A 13,624-nucleotide genomic window follows, 5' to 3' on the forward strand; every position below is an offset into this window, starting at 1 on the left:
AACTCATGGTCAAGAGCTCCGTTGCCCTGCTCGTAGCCAGCAGACCCAGAGCTGTGAACCCAGAGCCGAGCCGCCCAGCAGATGCACAAACAGGGTCAACTGAAATCAGTCGGATCTAGCCTGTTACAGCACAACTGCCTTGCAGACCTGCAGACAAATGATCAGTGATAAACAGCTATTGATTTTAAGCCGCTAAGTTTTGAGATGCTTTGTTAGACAACAGTAGCAAAATAATAACCTGAATTATAATCAGAGCAGTCAGAAGGTGATTACTGATACTTATCTCAAAAGGAACACTATTAACAAAATATTTTAATAACATGGAATTTATATGGCCTGTTTTGGAAGGAATTATCACATTTTTCTTGATGCTTAATGGAATCAACATAAGACAATGACTCTTGTTATATTAACGCCTCTCTACCAATCTACTATGTTTACATAAGAAGTGGACATCAAGACAGTGTTAACTCACAGCCCTTCTGCAATGCACTCAAGTGAAAGGACATTTCCTCGTAATTCCTCTTTGCGACTTGCATTGCCTTCTGGAGTTAAAAATGTTGGTGGCCTCTCTCTATGTGATTTAGCTGCAAACAAGAAAATCAATATGCATTCAGAGTTATGAACACGGATTTCTAGAAGCCCAGTTCACTGTCTAAGAATCTAATCCCTTTGCAAATCCACTTAGCATTTGATTGTGAAATTTGTTAAACTAACACATACACACTCTTTGCCTTACAAATAGCCATCACTCACTCAGCCGGAAGTAACAACTATTTTGGTTGCACAGGCATTAAAAATAAGAACTTTTTTCCTCTTGTACATTTCCCTAATTTGGGTTAGGGTCCTATGAATTTTTGGTGAGTTGGCAAATTTTCAAAATGTAGACATGGAGAGGAAAATCATGTTATCAAACTATCCATCTCTTAAGATGAGTGCGCACGTCAAAGTGAAAATGAGCTGTCTATCTTCTGGAAGATATGACGATGGAAGGGGTATTTTGCTTTATTTACCCTAGGGACAACATTATAGTCAATTCCATTGATTAATCGTGAAGATAAATCGTGGTGAACATCTAACATATCAAAACTGCAAGGTTTATGGAAAAGAAAACAAAACAAAACACAACTAGAAAGTGACTGCAGAGGTGTGGCAAATTGTGTGCCTTAAATTAAGGGTGGACTTAAAGCAACTGAAATTGGTTTCCTCGACAAAAACGTAAAAAAGGGCTCAAGTCAGAAATCTCAGGAAGGTATCTACAGACTACCTTCATGTTTTATGTAGTCCTTGCCTAAATGTGGCCTTATCTTCTGATGGCCTCTCAGAGAAACTTAAAGTCGAAATCATACCATCTTGAGGTTCTAACAGCCCTTTACAGTGTTCAACACTTTAATGTATTATCTACTTGATGCTCATAAGAACTGAAAAGGTAATATATGAATTCTTCTCATTTCTCAGAAGAAAAAACTGAACACCAGAGAAGGTATTACTGGAGATAAATTAGAGGTTTCCTTAGATTTTACCCCTCTGAAATCACTTTGGGAATGATTTTGAGGCCCATATTTTTCAGGAGGATTTTAACATAAAATAAGATAAAATGAAATAAGGTAAGATAAAATAAAATAAAATAAGGCAGGAGTTGTGATCTGTATACTCTGGTCATTGATAGTACCTTAATGTTTTTTACTTCATATCTCAAAGGTAAAAAATTAATACAGCAGAAATTCTGCCTTATAGACAATTAAGAGGACCCCATATCCAGAACCCATAATTTTCACACATAGACTCTATACCTGAGAGCCATATTTCCGTTAAGGAAATCAAATTCTTTTCTTTTTAAAAGAATGAAGTTAAATCCTCTATTTTTAAAAAGATTACTTCCACTGAAGACAGTCACTCGATTTTAAACAAAACCAAGATAAATACTATTGCTAATTATATGACATTGATAAGGTCATGTGAAAACAGATGGAAATACGATGATTTACTATCAAAATCCACTTAATATTAATTGCAAAATGTTACTAAGACTCTGATGTTAGTATTTTAGCAGGTTAACACACCTTGCCAACTCTTATTTAATTCATGAGAAAAGTTTATGAGCCAGACAAAAAATGAAAAATGTAATTCTGAACATACACGAAAGATATTTTTCCAAATCTTGTGGAATGGTTCTTTACATGAAAACAGTTATAGTAACTTTCATTATTATACATACAACATGGAACATGTTTTAGTGACATGTTTGAAAGCTCAGAGCTAAACTTCATATGAAACATACATTGATTCCAGTGGTATTAAACATGGAACTAGGAATTTCATAAAGAAATAAGGTTAAACAGCCATGGAGGTGAAGTTAGTGAACTAAATTCTACAATGAAGGAGAAATGTCAGTTACAATCACCATAACTCACCACCATAAAACTCAGTGTCACTCAAATTAGCAGCTATAGTGTCATTCAATTCATCCACTGAAATAAACAGAATATCATGAAGAATGCAAAAAGTAGGGAGGAGGGGATTGTAAAAAAAAAAAAAAGTATTGGGCAACAAAAGCAAACATATATACCTATGCTGACCGAGCACCATCCCTACCAAGTAAAAACAGTGCTTTACATTGTATAGAACTATTTCATTAATTCACTCAGCCACCCCCAACCAGTAATATGTGAATATATAACTGAAGCAGCAGGACTCCCAATTAAAGGCATCGTGGAGCATAAAGCACTCACAAATGCTCAGAACACTAAGTAGATTCAGGAAGTTACCATGGTAATGACAGCAAAAACTGTAAAATACAGTATTTAAGGTAGGCAAGCTCCTTATAATATTGATACATATGCCAACACTTTAGCGGCTATTCACAGGTACTTTCCTGACCAGTGAACCTGTCTACTTCAAAGCTAGTAGGATTTAATAATTAATACATTTGCACACATTTGTAAACATCATGGCAAGAGAGTTTCTGGAAACTGAACTCTTACCTGAAATCACCTTCACAGAAATAGGTTGCTTCTGCTGTATGGTTTGAGTGTGATTAAATCGGGCATAACAGATGTAGTCTTCCCGGGTATCCTCTGGGAGCACATTGGAAAAATAAAGGTCTCCATTCAGACCCTGGGAAACTCTCTCACTTTGTGGAAGTCTTTGAAAGGCTGGAGAAAGGCGGAGAGACATCTAGATCATTCCATCAAAAAGTGGCCACTTTCCAAATTAGTGAGATAAATGTATCTACTAATAACTAGTTCTGTGAATTTCACTTGAATGCTTTTTTTCTCTATAAAGATCTTTGAGTAAAAGCAAATAACTGTAAAAAAAAAAAAAAAAAAAAAAAGACACATGTATTAAAACTCCAGTTGTACCTGCCAGACCCTAATCTCTCTGGAGTGAGGGTAGAGGTGAGATTAGAGTTGTCCAGTGAAGGGTTTCATGAAGCAAGCATAAACCAAAAAATGTTTTACAGAAAGAGTTTGCATGACTTTTCCTAACATTTAAGTTAATCCCTAATTGTTAATCATAGATACACACATATCTCAGAAAGTGCATTATGGAAGCTTGTAAGGATGTTACCATGGGTTGCATCTATTGTAGCACATACACAGTCAGACACCTTATACTGTGACAGCACCTAACTGTGATGAACTAGGTCCTGAGCAAGGTGTCAGGCAGACCCGGTTCCCTGCCCTGAGCTTGGGATCTAACTGGAGAATCAGGCAGCAAACAGGCAATTAACAACAGGGTGTAATGCTGCAGACGTGCCGCTCAGAGGCCCCCCACACCCAGCCTCCCTCACCTCCTCTACTTTTTCTTTTCTGTGTTACCTATCACCTTCTAACAGACAATGTACTTTACCTGTCATGTGTATGGCTTATAGCCCGTCTCCCCGCACTAGAATTTAAGTTCCAGAAGGACGGAGACCGTCATCTGCTTTGTCTACTGTTGTAGCCCTAAAAATGTACCTGGCCCCTCACAGAAGCTCCATAATGAAATGAATAACCATGAGCATTCTGACTTTCCAGTTTCACATTTAACAACCGACTTCTCCTCAGGTCCAAGGAACAGTCTAGCCTCAGGCATGGAGGGGAGATTTTCTAAGGCGATGAAGAACTCAGGGAGATGGGACCAATGATCTATGTGTGAACTTACACTTGGCTGGCTAGCATGACTCAGGAAGCTTCTGACTCAGTTCACTGGGACAGTTCTTCAGCTCTGAAGTGAGAGAACTAGGAAAAATTGTACCTCCTAGTTGCCTGGGGCCAGGTGTCATGTCTCCCGGAGGATTTCTCGAGTCTGAGTCAAGCAGCTATGCTCCTGCAGCAGCAGGTGCCCTATCTAAAATGTCACGAAATGCAAAATTATGGGGAAAAGCCTGCAGCTCCCTTGGGCAGGAAAAGGGAGGGAAATGTGGAGCCAGACCTTGAAAGGATGCTGGTTAGCCATGTTAGTCAAGTTCTAGGTCAAGATGGGGGTTTGGTTGGAGGTTGTAAATTCATGGTTTGAAGCCATTAACCAGGGAAAGGGTTGTTTTAAAAAATAACTCAGAAAAATAATGTACATTTATTTCATGAATACAAAGAGTTAAAGATAGGGACACATTTATTCTCTTCCATTTCTCCTGCTGTATTTTATTATGGACCGGTGTTGGGAGATCAAATGAAAGGGAATGCCGTTTTATGAGGATGGCAGCACTTTGCCCACTGAGTCCCTTTGCATTACATTGGGACAAAAATGTATGCAGATAGGAATAACGTGATAAGGTCATCTTGCCAGAAGAATGCTACACAGATCTGAATTTTTTCTCATATCCAGATGAAATTTCACTTGAAAGGTCCAGATGCTTTGCCTACAGCCTAAAATGTATGTAAATGACATGGCCAGCAGTGCAATGTGAAAAAAATTAGTTACATATTCAGATGATTCTGAGACTTTACATGTATATGCCTCTTTATTAAGCAGAAAAGTCATCAATTCTGAATAAGAACTAAGAACCAAATATTGGGCCTCATTTTGGCAGTACCTTTGGATACTGTTATTCTCGACCACATAACCCACTCATTTACATTTGATTTGTTACTTATTCTTTCAAAATCTGTAAAAGCTGTTACGTGATCATAGGAAAAATATCTTCGCCCATTTATTCATTTATATATTTATTTTCCATTGCTTTGTGATACTTTCTCTGAGTGCTTTGATACAGAACAGCCAAAACTGGAAATGAAATGTGAGAGCTAAATTTTATCTTCAGTAATGTGCACAGCTGGTGATTTCAGAGGAAATCATGTCACTGAGAACAGAATATATTCCCTACAAATATTTTGCAACCATTCCCACCATTCTACCCAAAGGACTCTTGTCAAGGTCAACAGCGATCACCGTGTTGCCAAATGTAAAACTAATTTCTCAGTGAGACTGGAAATTGATCTCTCAGCAGTATTTGAACCAGCTGGTATTCTGTCTCCCTGACACTTTTTCTTCCCCTCGTCCTGGGGACACCCTCTCTTTTTGTTTTCGTCTTACCTAAGTGACTGCTCCTTCTCATCGACTTTCCTTTGCTCCCTAAGTTCTTGGCCCCTGGAGGCTCCTGGTCTCAGTCCCCAGGCTTTGCTCTTCACCACCTGCACTCCCTCCCTTCGTCCTCTCCTCCAGCCCCCGGCTCTACAGAGCATCTCTGCAGCACTAACATTCACACATTGCCGGCAAGAGCCCTGAATCTTCCTTTGACTCACGTAGCTGTAGCTCTGACTCCTGCTGGACGCCTCCACAAGGATGCCTCACGAGCTTCTCACATCCCAAACCCTGGTTCCTAGTCTCCAAGGTAACATGCTAAGGGGAGGTGTGGAAAGATGGGAGAGGAGAGCAACAAACAATTCCCTAAGGATAGGGATGGAGTGAACAGATGTTAAACTGCCTAATGAATGACTTCATTTCTCTGTGCCTCGGTTTCCTCATCTAAAAAGTGGTAAGAGTCATCCGAGATGCTTCCTGGGACTATTGTAGAAAATGGATGAGATAACTTATGTAAAGTCTTTAGCAAAGGGACAGGCACTTAGTAAATGCCCAATCAATATTAGCTGTTGTTACTACTATATATAAAATAGACAATCAATAAGCATCTACTGTATGGCGCAGGGAACTGGGCTCAATATTCTGTAATAACCTATATGGGAAAAGAATCTGAAAAAGAATGGATATATGTATATGTATAACTGAATCACTTCTGCTGTACACCTGAAACTTAACACAGCATTGTGAATCAACTGTACTCCAATATAAAGCAAAAAATTAAATTTAAAAAAATTAGCTATTGTTGGGGATAAAAGAACGAAACTGAAAGAAAAGACATAACACATCCTGAACAGCTTGATTTCCTTCCCTTGATGGGCTTCTGCTGTTTCAGGAAATGGCAATTCCATTTTACTAGTTGTTCAGTCTTAGACTTTGGGGTAACCTTTGACTCCTCTCTCTCATGCCTCCACTCTGACCCCAATAAATCCTGGAGGATCTACCTTCAAATTATATCTGGAATCTGACCATTTCTTCCTTCCTCCCTCCCTGCTTCCCTTCCTTTCTTTTTTTCTTTTTTTTATGGCCACGTCCCCTGACCAGAGGTCAAACCCGCGCCCCTTGCGTTGGAAGCGTGCAGTCTTAACCACTGGACCACCAGGGAAGTCCCTGGAATCTGACCATTTCTTACTTACTTGACTGCCACTACCCAAGTCCAAGTCCCCATCAACTCTTGCCCAGATCACAGCACTGGCCTCCTAACAGAACGCCCTTCTCTCCCTTTCGTCCTCTCTGTTCTCCACACATGAACCGAAGTGATGTTCTTACTATTTGTTTTGATTCAGGTGAAGCCACTCCTTCAATGTCTCCCTACTTCACTGAAAGCAAAAACCAAAGCCCTTCGCACTGGAGCCCCTGGACCTTCCTGACCTTTTCTCTCACTGTCGCCCTTGGGTCAGTCAGCCCAGGCACACTGGCCTCCCTGCTGATTTTACACACACCACGGATGCTCCTGCCCTTGGGGCTTACACTGTTTTTTCTCTTTCCACCCAGATATTTAAGGGCTTGCTTGCTCTTTCACTCCTGTAAGTTTCTGCTCAAAACTCTGCTTATTTTTCTTCACAGCACTTACTGCCAACTGACACATATTTTCTAAATGCATTTATTCTCTGCTTCCTTCTCTCCCCCCTTTTATTCCCACTGCATAGAATATAAATTCAGTGAGAGCAGGACCTTTGTTTGGTTTATTTAGAGAGATGCCTGGTGCATAGTAGGTGTTCAATAAAATAAAGTGACTGAATGAAAGGATATATGATTTATTTTCCTGAGAATCTCTAAGACATTTTATAAACATCTTATGAATCACAAGAGGTAATAATCGATTGGGATAGCCAATAATCATAACACTCTTGAAGAAAGAAAGTTCTTATTTTTAAAACTCACAATTATCCATCCAGAATATTATAGGTGGTGGTAACCCAACTGGGGGTCTGCAGGGAAGTACCAAAGACTGGCCATTTCTAAGTGTTATTCGTTCAAGTTTTTCTTTGGTCCACAATGGTGACCCTAAAGAAATAAAACAATAACTTCTAAGTTATTTCTGCATTGGAAAATAAAAAGAGCACTAGAAAGAAAGATAAACCAAACTTCTGAGGAAATAGTAACTCGAAATTTATATACATTAAGGTAACGACAAAAAAAATTTTAAATACAGTGTTAAAAGATGACATTAATAGTATAAATTCTGAGTCAGCAATTCCATGTTTAAGAATTTATATTAAATAAATCCTTAAGAAGATACAAACTAATTTTGCTACAAGCATGCCCTTCATGAAAGAATGAAAAACATTTCTAGGTCAAAAGATTTGTTAAACAAATAATTGTACATGTACACCTTTGAATATCATACAGTGTTAGACATTGTATAAGTATACTTATTTATAAGGTTAATATAAAATATACATGATATCTAGATAAGGCAGAAAGGGTTATAAAATAGTACTTCAGAATGAGCTTGTTTCCGACATGTACATACATATCTGCCTAGGTAAAAATAGAAAGAATAGTAATTTCCTTGAATGAAAGGATTTGCGAGTAATTTTTAACTTTCTTTTTTGTTCATTTGTAATTGATTTATTCTATAATTATAATTATTCTATAATTAATTATTCTATAATGCACACATATTATACACATAATAAACATTTTAAAAAATGACCAGAACTTCAAATGGTTGCTGTTCTTTAAATACATGCTCTTGGGTTGTTGAGAGCATCTGGGTACTGACTAATGCAAAAAAAGCCACAATAATATCAAGATAGTGAGGTCACCCTATTTCCAGTGAAATTTTGAAATAAAAATGTTTAAAGAAATACATGCATCCCAATGTGCATAGCAGCATTATTTACAATAGCCAAGACACAGAAGCAACAACCTAAGTGTCCATCGGCAGATGCATGGATAAAGAAGATGTGGTACATATATACAATGGAATATATTACTCAGCCATAAAAAAAGAATGAAATTTTGCCATTTGCAGCAACATGGATGGACTCAGAGGGCAATATGATAAGTGAAATAAGTCTCTTTGTACAGAGAAAGACAAATACTGTATTATATCACTTATATGTGGAATCTAAAAAATACAACAAACTAGTGAATATAACAAAAGAGAAGCAGACTCACAGATACTAGTAGATACCAGTGGGGAGAGGGATAGGGGGAGGGGCAGTACAGGGGTAGGGAGTTAAGAACTACAAACTCTTATGTATAAAATAAGCTACAAGGATAGGTCCCAGTGTGGCTTCCGTGCCATCCACCTCGCGGTTGCTGCCGTAGGAGACCTTGGCGGTGGCCCAGGCCACACGTGCCCACAGGCCCCCACTTGTCTCCTGTGGCAGCCTCCATGCGGTCACCCAGGCCCAGCCAGCCGCCGGGGCTCTCAGTCTGCCCGTTCTCTACTGGCTGCTTACTTCGGGGTCCAGCAGATGCCGCACACCAGGGAGCCCTCATGCAGGACCTCGCAGGGGCCTCTAGCCGCCTCCTGAGCCCACCGGGTCTTCAGAGACTCTCCGGAGAAGCCGTGTGGCTGACAGGGTCTTGGTGCTCTGGCGGGGTGTCAGGCCTGTGCCTCTGGGGTGGGACAGCCGAGTTCAGGACATTAGTCCACCAGAGACTTCCCGGCTCCATGTAATATCAAATGGTGAAAGCTCTCCCAGAGATCTTCACCTCAACGCTAAGACCCAGCTCCATTCAACAACCAGCAAGCTACAGTGCTGGACACCCTACACCAAACAACTAGCAAGACAGGAACACAACCCCACCCATTAGCAGAGATGCTGCCTAAAATCATAATAAGGTCACAGACAACCCAAAACACACCACCAGACGCAGTCCTGCCCACCAGAAAGACAAGATCCAGCCTCATCCACCAGAACACAGGCACCAGTACCCTCCACCAGGAAGCCTACACAACCCACTGAACCAACCTTAGCCACTGCGGGCAGACACCAAAAACAACGGGAACTACGAACCTGCAGCCTGTGAAAAGGAGACCCCAAACACAGTAAGTTAAGCAAAATGAGAAGACAGAAACACACAGCAGATGAAGAAGGTAGAAACCCACTAAACCAAACAAATGAAGAGGAAATAGGCAGTCGACCTGAAAAAGAATTCAGAGTAATGACAGTAAAGATGATCCAAAATCTTGGAACTAGAATGGAGAAAATACAAGAAATGTTTAACAAGGACCTAGAAGAACTAAAGAGCAAACAAACAATGATGAACAACACAATAAATGAAATTAAAAATTCTGTAGAATGAATTAATAGCAGAATAAAATTCTGAGCTGGGGCAGAAGAACGGATAAGTGATCTGGAAGAAAAAATAGTGGAAATAAGTACTGCAGAGCAGAATAAAGGAAAAAAGAATGAAAAGAATTGAGGATAGTCTTAGAGACCTCTGGGACAACATTAAACCCACCAACATTCGAATTTTAGGGGTCCCAGAAGAAGAAGAGAAAAAGAAAGGGACTGAGAAAATATTTGAAGAGATTAAAGTTGAAAATTTCCCTAATATGGGAAAGGAAATAGTCAATCAAGTCTAGGAAGTGCAGAGTCCCATACAGGATAAATCCAAGAAGAAACACACCAAGACACATATTAATCAAACTCTCAAAAATTAAATACAAAGAAAAAAATATTAAAAGCAGCAAGGAAAAAACAACTAATAACATACAAGGGAATCCCGAAAAGGTTAACAGCTGATCTTTCAGCAGAAACTCTGCAAGCCAGAAGGGAGTGGCAAGACATATTTAAAGTGATGGAAGGGAAAAACCTACAACGAAGATTACTCTACCCAGCAAGGATCTCATTCAGATTCAACAGAGACATTAAAACCTTTACAGACAAGCAAAAGCTAAGAGAATTCAGCACCACCAAACCAGCTGCAAATGCTAAAGGAACTTCCCTAGGCAGGAAACACAAGAGAAGGAAGAGACCTACAATAACAAACCCAAAACAATTAACAAAATGGTAATAGGAACATACATATCGATACTTACCTTAAATGTAAATGGATTAAATGCTCCAACCAAATGACAAAGACTGGCTGAATGGATACAAAAACAAGACCCGTATATATGCTGGCTACAAGAGACCCACTTCAGACCTAGGGACACATACAGACTGAAAGTGAGGGGATGGAAAAACATATTCCATGCAAATGGAAATCAAAAGAAAGTTGGAGCAGCAATTCTCGTATCAGACAAAATAGACTTAAAAATAAAGACTACTACAAGAGACAAAGAAGGACACTACATAATGATCATGGGATCAATCCAAGAAGAAGATGTAACAACTGTAAATATTTATGCACCCAACATAGGAGCACCTCAATACATAAGGCAAATGCTAACAGCCATAAAAGGGGAAATCGACAGTAACACAATCATAGTAGGGGACTCTAACAACCCACTTTCACCAAGGGACAGATCATCCAAAATGAAAACAAATAAGGAAACACAAGCTTTAAATGATACATTAAACAAGATGGACTTAATGGATATTTATAGGACATTCCACCCAAAAACAACAGAATACACTTTCTTCTCAAGTGGTCATGGAACATTCTCCAGGATAGATCATATTTTGGGTCACAAATCAAGCCTTGGTAAATTTAAGAAAACTGAAATTGTATCAAGTATCTTTTCCGACCACAATGCTATGAGACAAGATATCAACTACAGGAAAAAAATCTGTAAAAAATACAAACACATGGAGGCTAAACAATACACTACTTAATAACCAAGAGATCACTGAAGAAATCAAAGAGGAAATCAAAAAATAACTAGAGGACTTCCCTGGTGGCACAGTGGTTGGGAGTCCGCCTGCCAGTGCAGGAGACACAGGTTCGAGCCCTGCTCCGGGAGGATCCCACATGCCGCGGAGCAACTAAGCCCATGTGCCATAACTACTGAGCCTGCGCTCTAGAGTCCATGAGCCACAACTACTGAGCCCGCGAACCGAGAGCCCGTGCTCCTCAACAAGAGAAGCCACTGCAATGAGAAGCCCGCACGTCGCAACAAACAGCAGCCCCCACTCGCCACAACTAGAGAAAGCCCACATGCAGCAACAAAGACCCAATGCAGCCAAAAATAATAAATAAAATTATTAAAAAAAAATAACTAGAAACAAATGACAATGAAAACACGACGACCCAAAATCTATGGGATGCAGCAAAAGCAATTCTAAGAGGGAAGTTTATAGCAACACAATCCTACCTCAAGAAACAAGAAACATCTCAAATAAACCACCTAACCTTACACCTAAAGCAATTAGAGAAAGAAGAACAAAAATCCCCCAAAGTTAGCAGAAGGAAAGAAATCATAAAGGTTAGATCAGAAATAAATGAAAAAGAAATGAAGGAAATGATAGCAAAAACCAATAAAACTAAAAGCTGGTTCTTTGAGAAGATAAACAAAATTGATAAACCATTAGCCAGACTCATCAAGAAAAAAAGGGAGAAGACTCAAATCAATAGAATTAGAAATGAAAAAGGAGAAGTAACAACTGACACTGTAGAAATACAAAGGATCATGAGAGATTACTATAAGCAACTCTATGCCAATAAAATGGACAAGCTGGAAGAAATGGAAAAATTCTTAGAAATGCACAACCTTCCAAGACTGAACCAGGAAGAAATAGAAAATATGAACAGACCAATCACAAGCACTAAAATTGAAACTGTGATTAAAAATTTTCCAACAAACAAAAGCCCAGGACCAGATGGCTTCACAGGCGAATTCTATCAAACATTTAGAGAAGAGCTAACACCTATACTTCTCAAACTCTTCCAAAATATAGCAGAGGGAGGAACACTCCCAAACTCATTCTATGAGGCCACCATCACCCTGATACCAAAACCAGACAAAGAAACTACAAAAAAAGAAAACTAAAGGCCAATATCACTGATGAACATAGATGCAAAAATCCTCAACAAAATACTAGCAAACAGAATCCAACAGCACATTAAAAGGATCATACACCATGATCAAGTGAGGTTTACCCCAGGAATGCAAGGATTCTTCAATATATGCAAATCAATCAATGTAATAAACCATATTAACAAATTGAAGGAGAAAACCCATATGATCATCTCAATAGATGCAGAAAAAGCTTTTGACAAAATTCAACACCCATTTATGATAAAAACCCTCCAGAAAGTAGGCATAGAGGGAACTTTCCTCAACATAATAAAGGCCATACATGACAAACCCACAGCCAACATCGTCCTCAATGGTGAAAAACTGAAACCATTTCCTCTAAGATCAGGAACAAGACGATTTTGTCCACTCTCACCACTATTATTCAACATAGTTTTGGAAGTTTTAGCCACAACAATCAGAGAAGAAAAAGAAAAGGAATCCAAATCGGAAAAGAAGAAGTAAAGCTGTCACTGTTTGTAGATGACATGATACTATACACAGAGAATCCTAAAGAGGCTACCAGAAAACTACTAGAGCTAATCAATGAATTTGGTAAAGTAGCAGGATACAAAGTTAACACACCGAAATCTCTTGCATTCCTATACACTAATGATGAAAAATCTGAAAGAGAAATTAGGGAAACAGTCCCATTTACCACTGCAACAAAAAGAATAAAATACCTAGGAATAAACCTACCTAAGGAGGTAAAAGACCTATACTCAGAAAACTATAAGACACTGATGAAAGAAATGAAAGATGATACAAACCGATGGAGAGATATACCATGTTCTTGGATTGGAAGAATCAGTATTGTGAAAATGACTCTACTACCCAAAGAAATCTACAGATTCAATGCAATCCCTATCAAACTACCAATGGCATTTTTCACAGAACTAGAACAAAAAATTTCACAATTTGTATGGAAACACAAAAGACCCTGAATAGGCAAAGCAATTTGAGAAAGCAAAACGGAGCTGGAGGAATCAGGCTCCCTGACTTCAGACTATACTACAAAGCTACAGTAATCAAAGCAGTATGGTACTGGCACAAAAACAGAAATATAGATCAATGGAACAGGATAGAAAGCCCAGAGATAAACCCACACACATATGGTCACCTTATCTTTGATAAAGGAGG

The 13,624-nt window shown here is 39.0% G+C and overlaps 1 protein-coding gene across 18 annotated transcripts in view; it reads right to left on the bottom strand.

Moving 5' to 3' along the window:
- Positions 1-13,624, bottom strand: part of NRCAM (neuronal cell adhesion molecule) — a 322,710-nt gene that overhangs the window by 68,828 nt on the left and 240,258 nt on the right. For 13 of the 18 annotated variants that reach the window (XM_057550377.1, XM_057550376.1, XM_057550370.1 and 10 more), the window contains 4 exons: positions 7,447-7,569; positions 2,985-3,155; positions 2,415-2,471; positions 476-587 (listed from right to left, as the gene is read on the bottom strand). In XM_057550377.1, coding sequence (XP_057406360.1) covers positions 476-587; positions 2,415-2,471; positions 2,985-3,155; positions 7,447-7,569 — 463 coding nt within the window. The remainder of the gene's footprint in view (positions 1-475; positions 588-2,414; positions 2,472-2,984; positions 3,156-7,446; positions 7,570-13,624) is intronic. The other 5 variants (XM_057550380.1, XM_057550379.1, XM_057550373.1 and 2 more) reach the window with 1 other exon arrangement.

The sequence above is a fragment of the Balaenoptera acutorostrata genome, chromosome 7, assembly GCF_949987535.1.
Source record: "Balaenoptera acutorostrata chromosome 7, mBalAcu1.1, whole genome shotgun sequence".
Taxonomy (NCBI): domain Eukaryota; kingdom Metazoa; phylum Chordata; class Mammalia; order Artiodactyla; family Balaenopteridae; genus Balaenoptera; species Balaenoptera acutorostrata.